Below are 17,898 nucleotides of genomic sequence, written 5' to 3' on the forward strand. Positions count from 1 at the left end.
TTTAATCTTCCTTCTTCCATCTCTCCTTCTCTCTTAGTCTCTTGATAATTACCCTGTGCATGTCCAGAAATGTGGAAATATTCTGAAGTTCTTTTTCAAATTCTCTCATCACTGTCACTTGTAATTTCTGAACTGAATATAACTTCAGAAAGCCTACTGTACATCTATCTTCACACCAGTTTTGTTGGAATTTGAGTCACAGCCCTTGGCTTACAACTTTTAATCAGTAGGCATACAGATGTGTGCATCCTAAAACATGATAGATATTCCAGACACACCCACAAGTATCTTCTGTGATTCACAGAGAATAGATTAAGGTGAGCAAGACATGTTACTTTAATGCAGCCATCATTATAATGGTAGCAAGCAGCAAACAGTATATATAAGTGGTTTTGTTTACATGTATTAAGTCATAATATGGTTATGTGCAAAAAAAATGAAGTCAGAAGTATTATTATCCTTATTTTAAAAATGAAAAAACTGATAAACTGAGAAGCTAATAACTTGCCTAAGATTACACTTCTAGTAAATGATGACCTTGGGCATTTGTATCTAAGCCATTTAGCTCCAGATTCTATGTTCTGAGCCTCCATGCTCTGAGCTTCTATTCCTATCCCCTCATTACCCCAGCAGGATGCCTCAGGGCCTTAGCACAGACTCTCATCTGCCTGCATCACTCTTTCCTCGGATTTTCACAGGTTCTTTCTCATTCTTCAGGCCTCAGCTTTAAAATGACTTCCTCAGAAAAATCACTGTCTCAGCTAATTGGTACTGTCTCAGTTGGTACTGCTATTTTATTGTTTTATTTACCTGTTTTCTCATGTTCTTAAGTGTATGTATCAGAATTTGAACCCAATCAGTCCATCCAAAAGGAAATCAGTCCTGAATATTCATTGGAAGGACTGATGCTGAAGCTGAAACTCCAATACTTTGGCAACCTGATGTGAAGAACTGACTCATTTGAAAAGACCCTGATGTTGGGAAAGATTGAAGGCAGGAGGAGAAGGGGATGACAGAGGATAAGATGGTTGCATGGCATCACCGACTCTACGGACATAAGTTTGAGTAAGCTCTGGGAGTTGGTGATGGACAGGAAAAATTGGCATGCTGCAGTCCATGGGGTCGCAAATAGGCAGACATGACTGAGTGACTGAACTGAACTGAACACCACATTAACCCATATTTTAATTATCAGAACATGTATGGCCAAGCCTAACATCAGTGGACCTGGAACATTTGCTACTTCCCAGGGATTAGGGAACAGGGGAGACTGCAGTCAGAAAGAAGCATGAAATAGAGGCGGAAGTAGAGAAGACAAAGTCTCAGTGCCATCCTGTGATAGGTGCCAAGGGCCAAGACTGAGGATGATGTGTTCCTTGTCTTTGATTCTCAAATCCTTTCCCTACAATTCCAAATTTTCAGCCGTCAGAGTTGCAGAGGAAATCCATGCAAACTGTAAAGGTCTGTGGGGGAAGGACCAGCTGCTTTCACACACTTTGTAGGCCACTGTTTGTGTGACCTTTTGGTTCCCAATGCCTTCTGCAGAACTAACTTTACAGAACAGAGCTATTCAGAAGCAATACAAAGAATCTGACTGCAATGAGGGAGACCTGGGTTCGATCCCTGGGTTGGGAAGATTCCCTTTAGGAGGGCCCAGCAACCCACTCCAGTATTTTTGTCTGAAGAATTCAATAGATAGAAGAGCCTGGCAGGCTACAGTCCATGAGGTTGCAAATAAACGTGATTGAAGTGACTGAGCACATATACATTCATGTGTTTTCTATATTCTGAGATGCTACCTGCTGGGATGAGCTATAACCTGATTTGATTAAATTGTAAGAAAACAATGTAATTAAATTGAGAGATATTTAGAGGAAAAATAATGGTCAGGTTCATACAAAAGCAGAATCATTTCCTGCTGTGTGGATGTGATTGACTTGTAGAGTTCCACTTTGTGAAGCTGCTAAGTATTCTTACTTTCAGGACAGACAGCACCATACCTAATGGATTGGGAATGGGTATCGATGTATTCTAGGAAGGGAAGAGGAAAATGTGTTTTTAAAAATAATGACTGACATACTTTGCAAATTATATTTATTGTTACATCTAAGACACAGTGTTCCAAGCTCCTTAAAGTTTCAAAACTGTAGTACTAAGATAATTTGAATTTGTAATTCATTTGTAATTTATCTCATAATGCTTGAGTTAAATGCAAAAGAAAGAATAATTACTTTCAAAGAAGTATTAAGTGTTAAAAAATACATTGAATATAGCAGTGTGTACATGAACACTGCTATAGTTTAAATGGATAACCAACAAAAACCTATTGTATAGCACATGGAACTCTGTTCAATGTTATTTGCCAGCCTGGATGGGAAGGGGATTTCGGGGAGAATGGATACATGTATATGTATGGCTGAGTCTCTTCACTGTTCACCTGAAACTATCACAACATTGTTAATACAATGTTGTTAATACATTATTATTAATATTGTTAATACAATAATTGGCTATACCCCAATACAAAATGTTTTTGCTGTTAAAAAATAAAAGTAAAAACATTAAAAATATATTGGAAAATATTTTTACAACAAATGTATTTTTTAATTATGAAAGAGTGGGATCGGTAAGAGTTATCCTTCCATCAAAAATTAAAAGAAAGAAATCCACTTTAGCTAACTTCATTGCCAAAATATGACTTTTGCTTCTTTATTTATTGATTGCTATGTCTATGTCTGTATCTGCATCTATAATATCATCTATATATCTGTACACTAGACACTTAAAATTAATTTACAAATAGTTTTCCAAGTAAGTAATTATTAATCTGAAAAAGTCACTAAGATATATGGAATTAGACTGACTAGAGACCTTTAGGGAAATATTTAGGAAGAAAACAGAAACAATATGAACATAAAAGACACATCCTTCCTAATAATAGCTCCTGTAAAGAATGATTCAATTCTGAGCAAGCATGTGGCATAAATAACTTATTTTTCTGTAGAAAATACACATACCAGTGTCTCTGGAAAAATGGGTCTAACTTGTATGACTTTTTAAAAGGAGAAAATATTAAAATGGTGAGATGTGGAGCATCATCACTTTACAAATATACCAGACATTTTCATTTTTCAATTATTAAAGAAAAAAGAAGAAAACATTCCTTCAAGAATATAATACATTTACTCATTGAGCATTGGAACAGACATTGAAACAAACCTGGCTTATCATCAACCTGTTTAGCAACTCGGTTCCAAGGAGACAGCATTTTTAAAGGGACCATTTTTAAAAAGAGACAGTCTGAACATTTGACCATGATTATGAAAAGTGATGCAAAATTAGTATGCAAACAATCTTTCCCAAAGTTCAGTTATACAAAGCTCAATTATTTGAACTTAAGGACATCTTAGAGAGCAAAGAGTACAAACCCTTGATTTTTTCTGATGGAGAAATTCGTGAGGGGAGGGGTAAGATATTGTCAAAATAGCCTGACCTGGCGCTGCCAGGTTGCAGGATCAGGACAGGAGCTCAGAAAACTGCCCTCTGTATTTCTTTCCCTTCACTTCTGCATCTTAGTTGTCTCCAAGGAAGTAATAAATGAGGAGATTAATATTTGCACAGAGTTTTGAAATATCCAATAAACATTTAGAGGATGGCACTCTCTCCTTTCCATATATTCTATAGAAACATCGAAGGAGAGGAATGCTGTATCTCTTCCCAGAATAAGAAGTTTGTCTTTTTCCCCACTACTCAAACCATGCTGCCCTGGAAGCCTGCCCACACTCCCAACACCACACAGCTCACCTTCACCATTCCATTCGTGCTTTTTGCAAAACCCTTTCCCTAGATGGTTAGATAGCATCACTGATTCAATGGACATGAGTTTGAGCAAACTCTGAGAGATAGTAGAGGACAGGGAAGCCTGGGGTGCTGCAGTTCATGGGGTCACAAAGAGTCAGACATGACTTAGTGGCTGAAAAACAACAAGCCTGCATTCGGTCAATCTTGGTACAAATCAATTGTGGGAGTCCGTGGCGAGAAGATCTCCCGACTCAGGAGAAGTTTCAGCGCCTTCCTGAACCACCGGTAGGAAAAGACATAGATGATGGGGTTGCAGGCTGAGTTGAAGTAAGCAAGCCAGATAAACGTGTCGAAGACCAGCGGTGGTGTGATGAAGTTAAGGAGGCTGTCGATCATCGTATCGACAGTGAAGGGAAGCCAGCACAAAAGGTACACACCCACGGCGATGCCCAGGGTCTTGGCAGCTTTTCTTTCACGTTTGGCAGCTCCAGCCAGGCTTTTGCTTAAGTTGTTGATCTGCTGAGCCTGCCTGGTTGCAACCACAAAGATCTTCACATATAAGCTTATCATGATGAAGCACGGGAAAAAGAACACAGGGAAGTTTAGCCAGCCCCAAAACTTATTGAACAGCAACTGGCAACTGCCCACACAAGGCATCTCTTCCAGCCACAGGTGGAGCCCTCTCTCTGCCATGTCTGTGTAGAGCAAGAAGGCGGTGTAAGCTGCTGGCAGCCCCCAGCCTGCCAGGATATACCTGAGGGCCACCCTGACCGTGAACTTAGAGGGATAGAGTAGGGGCTCACAGATAGCACAGTGGCGGTCAATAGAAATGAAACAGAGATGGAAGATGGAGATGAGGCAGAAGAGGGTGTCCAGGTAGGTATGCAGGCGGCAGAGAGAGTCTCCAAAGAACCAGCAGCTCTCCACGGAGTGGATGGTACTGAGGGGCAGCACCAGCAGACCCAGAAACATGTCAGCCAGGGCCAGGGAAAGCAGCAAGAAGTTGGTGGGAGTGTGAAGTGCTTTAAAGTAGGACACAGCAAACACCACAAACAAATTTCCTAGGACTGTAATCAGCACACCTGCTGCACAGGACAGGTAGATGGCCAGCTGGATGCCCAGGGGATGGATTGTCCTGGGGCAAGACCCATTCACCTGGTAGCAGAAAGTCTCGGGGCGTTCTTCAGCATCTTGGTTGAGGACCACACTCATTTATGGTTTCTCCTCCTCTTCTCTTTCTGGGAAGAGTTGCCTGTCCCCAACAACAGCAACAACAACAAAATTTATCTGATAAACGACTAAAAAGTGAGATCTACAGGAAGAACCAAAGGAAGATTTGAATCAACTGTGCCTTGAAAATTAAATACAGCATGGGACTCAAGGTCCCAGAAGAGTTACTTCTGTTAGCCCTGGTTTGTCTGACTAAGCACTTTTAAAACTACCAGAGACAATATCCTTAAGTAAAGAGAAGAAGGATGTAAGTACATATTTCCTCAAATAAAAAGCTAATTATTTCACAGTAGGGAGTATAAAATTATTGAGAGGTGTCTCTTCCATTTTGAAAATGTACCTGCTGTCAAATGTAAAGCGAGATTAAAATGATGAGGGAGAATTGGATGAAAATAGTCAAAAAGATACAAACTTTCAGTTATAAGATGAATAAGTACCTGGGATATAAAATACAACATGATAAATGTAATTAACACTGCTGTATGTTATACATGGAAATTCTTAGGAGAGCAAATCCTAAGAGTTCTCCTCACAAGGAGAAATTTTAAATTATACAGTACTTCAACTTATACAGCACTGTAGGTCAATTATTTCTAAATAAAACTGGGTAAAAAATAAAATTATTTTTGAGTCTGAACCAGGGAAGAATTAATTCTTGCTAATAAATCATTAGTTGGGAAGATGTAACTTCTGGCTCCTCCTAAGAATTAAATAAACTGTCAATAAAATCAACTGAGTAAGCTGTTTTTAATTTATTTATTTATATTGAGGTATAATGACATATGGGACTTCCCTGGTTGCTCAGTCAGTAAAGAATCTCCTGCACTGCAGGAGACCCAGGTTTGATCCCCCTGGGTCAGGAAGATCCCTTGGAAAAGGAAATGACAAACTACTCCAGTGTCTTTGCCTGAAAATCCCATGGACAGAGGAGCCTGGTGGGCTGCAGTCCATGGGGTCACAAAGAGTCGGGCATGATTGAGCGACTAACACACACATAATGACAGGTAATCTTAACTTAGTTTCAAGAACAACATAATGTTTTGATATTTCTATATATTTATATTATGAAATGATTTGCACACTAAGTTTAGTTAGCATTCAACATTGCACATAGTTACAGAATTTTTCTTATGATGAAAACTTTTAAGATCTACTCTCTTAGCAACTTTCAAATATGCAGTACAGTAATATTAACTTCAGTCATCATCCCTATGACTTAATTATTTTATAAATGGATGTTTGAATGTTTTGACACCCTTCACCCATTCACTCAATCCCAGTCTCTGGCAACTTCCAATCTGTTCTCTGTATCTATGAGCTTGTTTTTTTAAATTCTACATATAAGTGAGATCACACAGTATTTATTTTTCTGTCTGATTTATTTCACTTAGCATAATGTCCTCAAGGTCCATCAATGTGGTCTCAGATTGCAAGACTGAATTTTTTATTACTAAAATATATTCCATTTATTATTTATTTTTTAATTGGAGGGTAATGGCTTTACAATTTTGCATTGGTTTCTGCTGTACAACACCGCAAATCAGTCATAACTATAACTCCCTCCCTCTTGAAGCTCCCTTATACCTCCCACCTTCCTGCCCCTCTAGGTCATCACAGAGCACCAGGCTGGGCTCCCTGTGGTATACAGCAACCTCCCACTGGTTATGATAGTGGATACATGTCAATGATACTTTCTCAGTTTGTTCCATCCTCACCATCCCCTGCTACATCCGCAAGTCTGTTCTCGACATCTGTGTCTCCATCCCTTCCCTGCAAAGAGTAAGCTTGCTGAATTACGTGGCAACTCTCCTCAGGAAAAGAATTCAGCATACAAATAATTAAATGAATAGAATTGCCCTATTTTAGCTCTGCGTGCTACACAAGTTCTAAAGATAACACAATGTTTACACATCCTGGGGGAACTGTCACAAATAAAAAAGCATTTTCCTATCTAGTCTAGTCACTGGTCTGTGAAATTCTAAACAAAGTCTAATAAAATTGTACTCTGAGCTGTTAAGCTACTTACAGAAGAGTCAGAATCACTTCATGGAAAGGAGGTCTTCTTTTAGCAGGTGACATAAGGTACATAGCACTCACTTCCTTTAGCAAAGATGGCAGATGTACAAGCAGGTAATGATTTTATACTCCAAATAGAAGCTGCTCCTCTACTTCGGCATGCGAAACAAATTAGTACTGAAGGAGTACCCAGGGACCTAGTTTGCACAGTTCACAAGTCTCAGTAGTTTAAGGCTCCTTCTCAATATAGGATCATTTATCCTGCTAATTAATTAGAGATGAAATTTAAAGACACTGGATTTACATTTTATTTTGCTTAGTTTTACTTTAAGTGTGTTCCGTATATCCCTTCTGCTTTAAGATTATGTATTTTTCTCCCAGCATGAGAAGTAATTGAGAATAATTGATCATAAGCCCTTTGGTTTGTGACTCCTACATTGGATTCATCATGGATTCTTTTTAAGCTCTCCATTTTGTGCTGGTTAAAGAAATCACAGAAGGTGAAACAGTTCACCTGGACATAGCAAAGTTAGATTCCCGTTCTGCCACTTTCTAGATCATCACTGATCCTCTTCCTCCCTTTGTTTCCCCATTGATAAGACTATCTACGATTAGACTCATATGTCTGTATATCACAGAGATAATATCGAGGAAAATGTTCAATCATACTCTGCTATTTCTGTTTCTTGGTACCAAATATCCAGAGGATGGAATGTCTCTTTGCAGCCTTGGAGAAATCATTCCACAGTGCAAATTAAACTGATGTCACAAAAATGATAGAATTCAGTGGATTATATCTAGCAGCAGGGCCTGTAGGACAAGGTGGGAAGTCCAAAAAGAAAGAAAGGAATTTGGCATGTACCTCCCCCTTCTCTGCAAAGTCAGTGTTGACTGTCAGAAACTTGCATTGTGTGTGGTTTTAAGGTGACGGACTAAGATGTAAAAGACAAGCACAAGAAAATGCACAATCCATTTGTCTTGCGAATTGGAGGTTCAACTATTAATATCATATGAATACACTCACCTCTAAAACAATGCATATTAGAAAAAAATAAGCTTTTCCTAGTCAATACAGATTTAGGGACAAGTATTTCCATGAAGTAGATCCTACAATTTCTCCTGAACCGAGACCACAAAACAGACTGTTCAGAAATACCAGCTCCTAGTTTTACATCTTTTCTTTCATCTCCTTCTTCTAAACAAGCCACATCTGGTATCCCAAAGGCCATTCAAGAGTCCACATGGATTATTTTGACTAGTGTGTAAAGAGAGACAGGAGCAGCTAACACAGCTTATATGTAACCACTTCCTAGCTCAGCAATAATCCTGGAAAGGTGGTATTATACATAATACTTATACTGAATTGTCTCTAATTTGCATCCTTTCATTCCTATGTATATTAAAACCAAAGCATAATATGATGGGGAGGAAACAGTTAAAATCTAGTATTGGAAATTTCAATCTATTTCAATGCCTCCCCCTCACCTAATGGGTGAAATTCAGCCTTTAATAGGCACAGAAGGTGCTCCCAGTTCACTCCCAACATCTCTGCAGTTTCGTCTCCCTACGTCACGTGGCCAAACTTGTTCTATTCTTACACAAATATCTGGCTGCTCTTTTCTTTCCCTTGTTTTAGTCCTTGTGATGAATTATGCTCTGCCAGCCTGAGAAATATGTTTCCCAGAATCTCTTTATGTATATGATTCCAAGTTAGAGGAACTTTGGGGAGATTTGGAAAGCAGAAATGAAGCTGCAGTCATTATTCTTCTGGTTTTTCCTGGAAGACACAGAGGATGAGATGTTTGGATGGCATCACCAGCTCAATGGACATGAGTCTGTTCAAACTCCGGGAGCTGGTGAAGGACAGGGCAGCCTGGTGTGCTGCAGTCCATGGGGTCACAAAGAGTCAGACATGACTTAGTGACTAAACAACGACAGTGGTGGACAGAGGTAACAGGTTCCAGCTCAGCCTCACTCCTGTCTGCTGGCACTGCTGACCAATGGTAGCCTCAGGTATCCCACCAAATTCCTGGAAGGATGCACCGAGGCAGCAGTCAGCCAGAGACAACAGCTAACCATTGACTTCTCTATAAGCTCAAACTTTGCAGTCCTGTGTCAGTGATTGGTGGAAAAGGAAATAGCAATCCACTCCAGCATTCTTGCCTGGAGAATCTCATGGACAGAGGAGCCTGGTGGGCTGCTGTCCATGGGGTTGCACAGAGTCGGACACGACTGAAGCAACTTAGCATGCATTCATGCATTGGAGAAGGAAATGGTAGCCCAGTCCAGTATTCTTGCCTGGAGAATCCCAGGGACAGAGGAGCCTGGTGGGCTGCCATCTATGGGGTCGCACAGAATTGGACATGACTGAAGCAACTTAGCAGCAGCAGCAGCAGCAGTCAGTGATTGGAAGTGAGTTCTTTAATGAGCCTGATGATAACAATCCTTTGGCCTAAAACTCAGGCTGCTGCTCCTGCTGCTAAGTCACTTCAGTCATGTCCAACTTTTTGTGACCCTATGGAATGTAGCCCAGAAGGCCCCTCTATCCATGAGATTCTCCAGGCAAGAATGCTGGAGTGGGTTGCCATTTCCTTTTCCAAAATGCAGGCAGTCTTCTCTAAATCCCAAACCTGGCTAAATTTTCCTCTTCCATACTTCCTCCGCTTCCTGCAGTATAATTGAGTGGTGACGGATCATAAGCTTCTTAAGGCCAGGATTTGTTTTATTCATCTCAGAACCACAAGCATTCAGAGCAGTGCTTGGCACATAGTAGATGGCCAATAAATGTTTAATGAACTGAGTGGTTTTTAATAAAGAGAGCAAAGTGTCCATGCAGTTACCATGCTCTTGAGAAAATGACTACTCTGTTCATCCTAGATAATACCTAGATAGAAGATCTATTTTGGATTAGGAATAAGGATGGGATGATTCACTTTTTATATGAACTGGCCTGAGAAAAGCATGTGAAGCTGTTTTGTGAAACAACTGAACTAACATTCATGGGACACCCTTTCAAAATTACAAAAGTCCTCCATTGAGGTAAGAAATGATTGTGACTACGGTAGAAGCTTCTACCTGCTCCTTCATTTCTTCTCTATTTAGCTTGGCTCCTAGTGGGCAAAAAAAAAAAAAAGCTAGGTGGTCTACAAAAAGGACCACCCCATGGCCTCAGACCCCAGTTTCTTGATGTTCAGTAACACATTTTATGTGATCTTAAGGAGAAAAGAAGTATGTGCTGAATGAATGGTTGCCCTTCCTATTCAGCCCCTTAGAATCAGCAACCCAAACATCTCTGCTAAATTCTCAAAGAGGAAAAGAGGCTTATCATGGGAAGCGGATTATAAAGTGCTCCTGTTATCATATAGTGGTCTATTGCCCATCAGGCCCTGGAAGGAGGTCTAACTTGGCCTGAAGTCTGAGTAACTATTCCTGTTCTTTTGATTTTCCAAAAGAAGTGCCTTACCCTCCAAATACTGCCTTCAGGATTATGGGTGGAGAAAATCTCCTCCTGAAGGACTACATTACTGCTCTTAGAAGAGAATAAACTAATTCTCTATTAAGCATCTTAATGTCTAGTTTTGATTTCATATATTGTACTGTGATAACAGTAATTTGCTGAAACATCTCAGTACTTAAATATGTTATATTCAAATTACTGAATTACAAGTACTAACTTTGGGAAGCTATGAATGTTCAATAGAACACATAGATCAAGAGGGTATTGGGGATCTCCAACTGAATAGAGATGTTGTTAAAGGTGTTTTAAAATAATGAGTAGTTTCCTCAGTAGATACACTGAAGCAAGGGTAGATTCAAAAAAAGAGTAAAAAGTTTCACAAAAGCCTTAGGATTTACCTATATGAATATTGGAAACTTTAGGATTAGCTGTACTGCATAGACGTGTGATGTCATTTTACCAGGTCAGAGAATGGGGGGGAGGGGATTGGTTAACCAAATATTCTGATATCACTGTAAGAATTGCTACAATCAAATACACATGTATTTGTAGCAAATACATACATGCTTAAGGTAACAAGTTTTCTCTTTGCAATTTGCCAGTGACTTTTGGTTATTGTTATGAAAAACAACCTTACTTTCTGCAAAAAAAAAAAAAAAAAAACACCTAAGGTTGGTGAATATGTTGCTCAAACTACATATGAACAGATTCTAAGTTTGTGACTATATTCCATTTAGGCTAGAAGAATGAGCCTATTAATGATTTACATTAAAAAAAAATCTCAGTCTGCTGTGGCTGATTCAAGTTGATGTATGGTAGAAACCAACACAATATAGTAAAGCAATTATCCTTCAATTAAAAATAAATAAATCTGAAAACCTCAATCTGTTAATACATAGAATAGTGAACAATATTTCTGTACAACCACACCTTTCTATAGAGCACTTGTACTACTGAGGCATTAGGAAAGGAGAGACTTAATGTCTATCCTCAGGAAGTTCACTGTATGAACATGAAAATTGTAGTCTGAATGTTGCAAGTGTTTCTGAGCTGGTCAGTCATTTTCCACCGTGTGCCTCTTCTGGCCTTGTCCTCAAGTTTCCCAGCACAACATTGTACACATATGACCAAAGCCCATAAGAGCATGTTTTAAATTCAGTTCAATTCCTTCTTTACAAGTGGACATTTTCCCCATCTTCCTTGCCAGGAGAAGGAGCCACCACTGTCCAATATCCTTTATCATTGTTTCTTTCTGTGAATTTGAGGAACTCCCTCCCATTTTCCTCAAAGTTTCTGTTTTGGTTATCCAATGAATGCATCCAAAGATATTTATTGGAAAGGAACTATACCAATCACTGTGGGATACAAAGATGAATAATATAAAGAGTCTTACACACAAGAAGCTCATAATCTACATGAACAACCAACACATATATGCATACTTAACTCCAGTACTGGTGGCTCAGATGGTAAAGAATCCACCTCTGGTGCAAGAGACCCAGGTTTGATCCCTGGGTCAAGAAGACCCCCAAGAGAAGGAAAAGGCTACCCTCTCCAGTACTCTTGCCTGGAAAACCCCGTGGACAGAGATGCATGGCAAGATATAGTCCATGGGGTCACAAAGAGTTGGACGTGACTGAATGAATTAAAAAGTAGAGACTTTGCCAACAAAGATCCATCTTGTCAAGGCTATGCTTTTTCCAGTAGTCATGTAAGGATATGAGAGTTGGACTATACAGAAAGCTGAGTGCCAAAGAATTGATGCTTTTGAACTGTGGTGTTGGAGAAGACTCTTGAGAGTCCCTTGGACTGTAAGGAGATCCAACTATTCCATCCTAAAGGAGATCAGTCCTGAGTGTTCATTGGAAGGACTGACGTCGAAGCTCCAATATTTTGGCCACCTGATGCGAAGAGCTGACTCATTTGAAAAGACCCTGATGCTGGAAAAGATTGAAGGCAAAAGAAGAAGGGGATGACAGAGGATGAGATGGTTGGATGGCATCACCGACTCAATGGAAATGAGTTTGGGTAAACTCCAGGAGTTGGTGATGGACAGAGAGGCCTGGTGTGCTGCAGTCCATGGGGCTGCAAAGAGTTAGACATGACTGAGTGACTTAACTGAACTGAACTGAATTGAATGACTAAGCATGCAACTCCAGTACAAAGCAGGAGCCAGAAGAGACAGTATTGGGGCAGGGAACATAGAAGGAAGATGTCAGCTACATTGAATTTAAAATCTTATTGGGGCACCCAAAAAGATCCTCCTCCGGTAGTAAGAAATAAGAAACTCAAATTTGAGGGAAATGATAAGACTGAAAATAAATATGTTAGAGAGAAATTCATGGAGAGATAGTAATTGAAGCTGTGAGGCTAAATAAGGTTAGAGCAGAATTTCTCAACCATGGCACTGTTGAAATTTGGGGCCAGATAATCCTTTGTTGTCAGGGAGGCTGTTTCATGCATTGTATGATTTTTGTCAGTATCCTTTACCTCTACCCTTAAAATGTCAGTAGAACTCCCTCACTGGCTATAACAACCCAAAATGTCTCTAGACTTTGCCAAATGCACTCAAGGGGAAGAATTGTCCCAGGCTAAGGACCACTGGGTGAGAGAGACAGAGTAATAGTGTGAAGGGTGAAAAGATCACAAAGGACACAACCTGATGAAATAAGTTTCTAGGGTAGGAGAAGGAGGAGAAAAGCAAAACATGGAGAAAAGACAATCATTGAGGTACATGATTAACCAAAAATATATAACCAAATATATTAAATATTAACAGTAAATATTATTGGCAGTAAATATTAACCAAAACACTGGGGGAGGGAAAGAACTTCAGTTTTGTGAATGAAGCTTAATCTTGGTGAATAAAATGTGCACACATAGCCAAAGAGATGTCCACAGCACTTGTATTTATACATGTAGGCCACGTGACTATATAGATCAAAAACATATGTTAGAGAAAGAATACATTCCTAAAATCCTTCTTTATCCATTCTGCTCATTTAATGAGACAGTCCAGTTTTATCAAACTATTGCAAAAGCCACTTGAAATCTTTTTTAAGAGATTAAATCAGAATCAGTAAAACTGGAAGCAACTGCAGCTGCTTCCTTCTCCTTTTCCATGTCCTCACATGCTCTGTACTTCAGCCTCACAGTGTTCTCAAGCTCTCCCCACTCTCCCAAAATGTAATAATCTCAAGAAAGACTTAGATAAACTCTACATGGCTATTAAAAGTGTGAAGTCCAACTGTCTCCTCTTTTGATGTTTACAGGATAAAAAGAAGATCCCCATCTGACATGCCAAAGGAGTGAAAATCTAAATCTCTAATTTTGTAAATTCGGGAGTCAACAAGTCTTGGGAGAGAGTGTCTTTTTACTGGAGGTCTCCCAGAACCCCAGAAATTGACCACTTTGGGAACTCTGGTATAACCAGAAGGCTAGATCTTTGCTTCTACCTAAGTGTCTATTACATCAGCTGGTGGCTCAGATGGTAAAGAATCCACTTGCAATGCAGTGTTTGATTCCTGGGTCAGGAAGATCTCCTAGAGAAGGGAATGGCAACCCACTCCAGTAACCTTGCCTGGAGAATTCCATGGACAGAGGAGCCTGGCAGGCTATAATCTATGGTGTCACAGAGTCTGACACAACTGAGTGACTAATACATGGGTGTCTATTACACCAAATGGAAGAATATCCTTGTCTAGTCAATCCACTCCCTTACCTCTAGGGAGAAAGAACATCCAGTTTCCTTAGTAGGAAAGAATTGTAGAAAATGGAGAGCATTACCTAAGCACATGCAGGAAATATGCTTAGGTTGGAAGAGTCAGGGTGGAAGATCATTCCTGAGACAATTGTCCTCAACGCCTTGCGAAACCAAGGATAAAACATACCATATATAATGGGATTGAAAGCAGAATTAAAATAGCCCAACCAGAGAAAGACGTTGTACAAATCTTCAGGCGTTGTAAAATTAATGAAAGGGTCTGTGATTGTCAAGACAAAAAAGGGCAGCCAACACAACACAAATACTCCCATGACAATGCTCAAAGTCTTGGTGGCCTTGCTTTCTGTTTTGGTTGATGCCTTCATTTTGCTTTCCGACCCAATGTGTTTCATCATAGAACCTGTGCCAATTTGCTTAGCATGCTTCCTGGCTACTGTGAAAATATGTATGTAAATTCCCACCATTACCGTCCCAGGGAGAAAGAAGGCTATAAAGGAGGCCAGCACCCCCCAGAGCTTGTTAAATATCAGCACACATAAACCTGTACAGTCAGTGGCTGCAACAAAGTCTTCTGCACCAATTATGTTTAATTCTGAGAATACCAGGCCAAAAGCAAAAAAGATGGGAATAGACCAACTGATGAGTAGAAAGACTCCTACGAGAGAGATGGTAATTTTGGTGACATAATGCAAAGGGTCACAAACAGCATAGTAGCGGTCCACTGAGATGAAGCAGAGGTGAAAAATGGAGGTGGTACAGAGCATGATGTCACAGCAGCTGTGGACTTTGCAAAAGAGATCACCAAAGTACCAGCAGGACTCAATGGACCGGATCATACTGAAGGGCATGACCACACAGCTCAGCAAGAAGTCAGTGGTGGCCATGGAGAGGATCAGGAAGTTGGTGGGGGAGTGGAGCTGCTTGAAGTGGGCAATGGAAATGATCACAACCAGGTTGCCCAGCATGGTCATTACTATGGCACCGATCATGACAACATACAAGGCACAGGCACTCAGCCCAGACCTCATGTTTCTAGGGCATGAATTGTTCACCAGAGCAAAGCAGAATTGTACTTCTGAAGGGTTCCAAAGGTCCAGTGAATTCATTGTCTTTGTCTTGTGGGTACTATGAGTCTTTTGCAGAAATACTGTTCCTCTCTTTCCTGTGAAAGAAAGAGGAAAAACAATAAAAATAGTGCATCTTTTCAGAGAGGTCCAACTAACTGCACTTTCAATCCTGGGATAAGCTCCCTACTGACCGTGAGTGCTGCTTCCAACTTTAATGTGCATATGAATCAGTTAGAGATCTTTTCAAAACACAGATTCTAGTTCTGGGGTGGGGACTAAGAATCTGCTTTTCTCACCAGCTCTTGGGAAATGCCAGTGCTATTAGTCTAAGGACCATTCCTTGATTAGAAAGGGACTAAATACAACTAAATGAATATTGTCACCCAACACCTAAATAACCCAGTTAAAACCACCTAAGTAATCCAGGTAAATGCATGTTCTGATTGTACCAATATGTTATCCTTATTCAGGATTCTGAAGACATGGGCAGATCAAGAATTTTTCCCTGTCCCACTTTTATTAATCAATTTGATTTACTGGATAATTCCCCTCAAGAATTACCAGGACCTCGGGAAGTATTCTTTAATGCTGAGTTTAAACAATAATTGTGATCTAAAGATTATGCATCTTCTTCTTCTTTTTTTAAAATTTCTCTTGTGAATATTTGCAAATGTTTTGGATCCTGCCATTTAATACATACTCTTCAATTAAGAAAATATTGTTCTCTTCAAATGTGGTCAATATAGATTTCAGAGTTTAGAACAATATACGTAACTAAAAATACTCTAAAGCCTACAAGATTATACAGAAATTGCCTCCAAAGAGGGGTGGGAAATATCTCAAATGATAGATTGTGAAATTCTCTGGGTTGTCTCCTTCCATTTGGCAGCCACATTCATTTATAAACTCACATTCAAGTTGACGTCATCTCGTCCACAGACTTTAAGTCTCACATTGGTAACAAATTTGACATATAGGGTGCTCATTGGTTTTACTTTATGTAATTTACACTATTGTACTTAAAATGTGAAAATAATGGGACTGACTCATCTGGAGTATGACAAGGGTTTGACTTGTTTTTCCAGAGCTAGGACTGGATGTGTAACTCTGATGACCAATGACAAGCATTCATAAGATCTAAGGTCAGGTTGGAGAATGGAGTTTAGCCTGAGAATAGATTAAGACTCACTGGTCCATTGGGAAAATGAACCCACCACCAAGTCCTTGCCAGATTTACTTGGAAAAGATACTAGTGAGAATACATGTAACTTTGAAGATAATATTTACATTTACAATACTTGCAACCATAGGTTAACAATTTTTTCCAATGTGCATTATTTGAAACCTTAACATTATGGCACATTTTATTTGCTCTGGGTATAGTGAATTAATTTCTTAGACTAGTATTTTTCTTAAGATATATTTTAACTAAACCATTCCAATATTATGCAACTGAGTTGAACTTGAGAAACCAAAATGTAGAGAGTAACATGTGAGAGACAAAGATTTATTCAACTGTTTTTTAAACTGCAGGGTATCCAGCACTAATTATTTGATTACTTATCATTTTGGTTCCTAAACTCTGATATTCATATAATAAAATCTTAAATACCTAATCACCTTCTTTAATAAATGAACTTTTAAAATTATTTTTATCCTTTTACTCTTGTGAATTAAAATTTTTTTTTAATTATTTTAAAAATTACTTTGAAAGATATCTAACAATTACCACAAAATAACTTATACATTTGTCACTAATAGGCTTCCCTACAGGTAAAGAATGGCAACTCATTCCAGTATTCTTGCCTGGAAAAGTCCGTGAACAACGGATTGATATAATTTAACCTCCTAGGTTTGTAAAGTGAATTTTGTTTGTTTTATTTTGGAAGACAAGTTATGAAACAGCTGCTAGAAATTAATAGTATTATTTCATGCTTCTGATGAATGGTTGTATATATTAGAGAAATATTTTAACATTTAAGTATCATATTAAGACAAAAGGATAGAATAAAACACGTTTATTTTAAAAGTTAATACATGGAAGATTTGTTAAGAGAATATCAAAGATAATTAAGCTTTTATCGTCTTAGTTAAAAGTTGCAAAATAAATAAGCAAATACAAGTATAACTACTAGTCTACTGCTTTGTTAAAAAAGAAAATAGTCCAGAAGAAAAAGAAGGAAATTATTAAGTGCACAGGATTTTATTTAAAAACTTAACAAAGTAAAGATTCCTTTTCACTGAAGATTCACCTCCAGGAAAGAATTTTTTAATAACAGTAATTTTTAAAAATGTAAAGTTAAATCCTCTATGGCATCTGACTTTTATCATGGGACATTGTTGTTACACCTATCTTTCTTTTTAATTACTGACATTTCAAAAAAGGATCAAATTAATGACAACACTACAAAGAATGGCCTAAGGAAAGTACAGAAAATTGTTAATTTTATCAGGAAGTGAAAAGAAATATTTACTAGCAGTTCTGGAGAGAAGCAAAAACTGTATTACTTTTTAGTTCAAATTTCATTCTTTCAGGGAAAAAATTACAGAATGGATAAACAGACTCAAGGACACTGAAATAATAATTTTGAAAAATGTAGAAC

General features: G+C 38.8%; 2 protein-coding genes across 2 annotated transcripts; both read right to left on the bottom strand.

Annotated features, from left to right (window-relative positions):
- Window positions 1–3,999: 3,999 nt before the first annotated feature.
- On the bottom strand, window positions 4,000–5,013 carry TAAR5 (trace amine associated receptor 5). Its single transcript, XM_019966993.2, has one exon. It carries the CDS (start codon window positions 5,011–5,013, stop codon window positions 4,000–4,002), a length of 1,014 nt encoding a protein of 337 aa, XP_019822552.2.
- A 9,277-nt stretch (window positions 5,014–14,290) lies between these two features.
- Window positions 14,291–15,334, bottom strand: LOC109563550 (trace amine-associated receptor 4). Its single transcript, XM_019966930.2, has one exon. It carries the CDS (start codon window positions 15,332–15,334, stop codon window positions 14,291–14,293), a length of 1,044 nt encoding a protein of 347 aa, XP_019822489.2.
- Window positions 15,335–17,898: the final 2,564 nt, after the last annotated feature.

This window comes from Bos indicus, chromosome 9 (assembly GCF_029378745.1).
Source record: "Bos indicus isolate NIAB-ARS_2022 breed Sahiwal x Tharparkar chromosome 9, NIAB-ARS_B.indTharparkar_mat_pri_1.0, whole genome shotgun sequence".
Lineage (NCBI taxonomy): Eukaryota > Metazoa > Chordata > Mammalia > Artiodactyla > Bovidae > Bos > Bos indicus.

What these genes read in the sequence shown, in the direction of transcription:
- TAAR5 (XM_019966993.2), bottom strand. Translation starts at nt 5,013, where the DNA reads ATGAGTGTGGTCCTCAACCAAGATGCTGAAGAACGCCCCGAGACTTTC.
- LOC109563550 (XM_019966930.2), bottom strand. Translation starts at nt 15,334, where the DNA reads ATGAATTCACTGGACCTTTGGAACCCTTCAGAAGTACAATTCTGCTTT.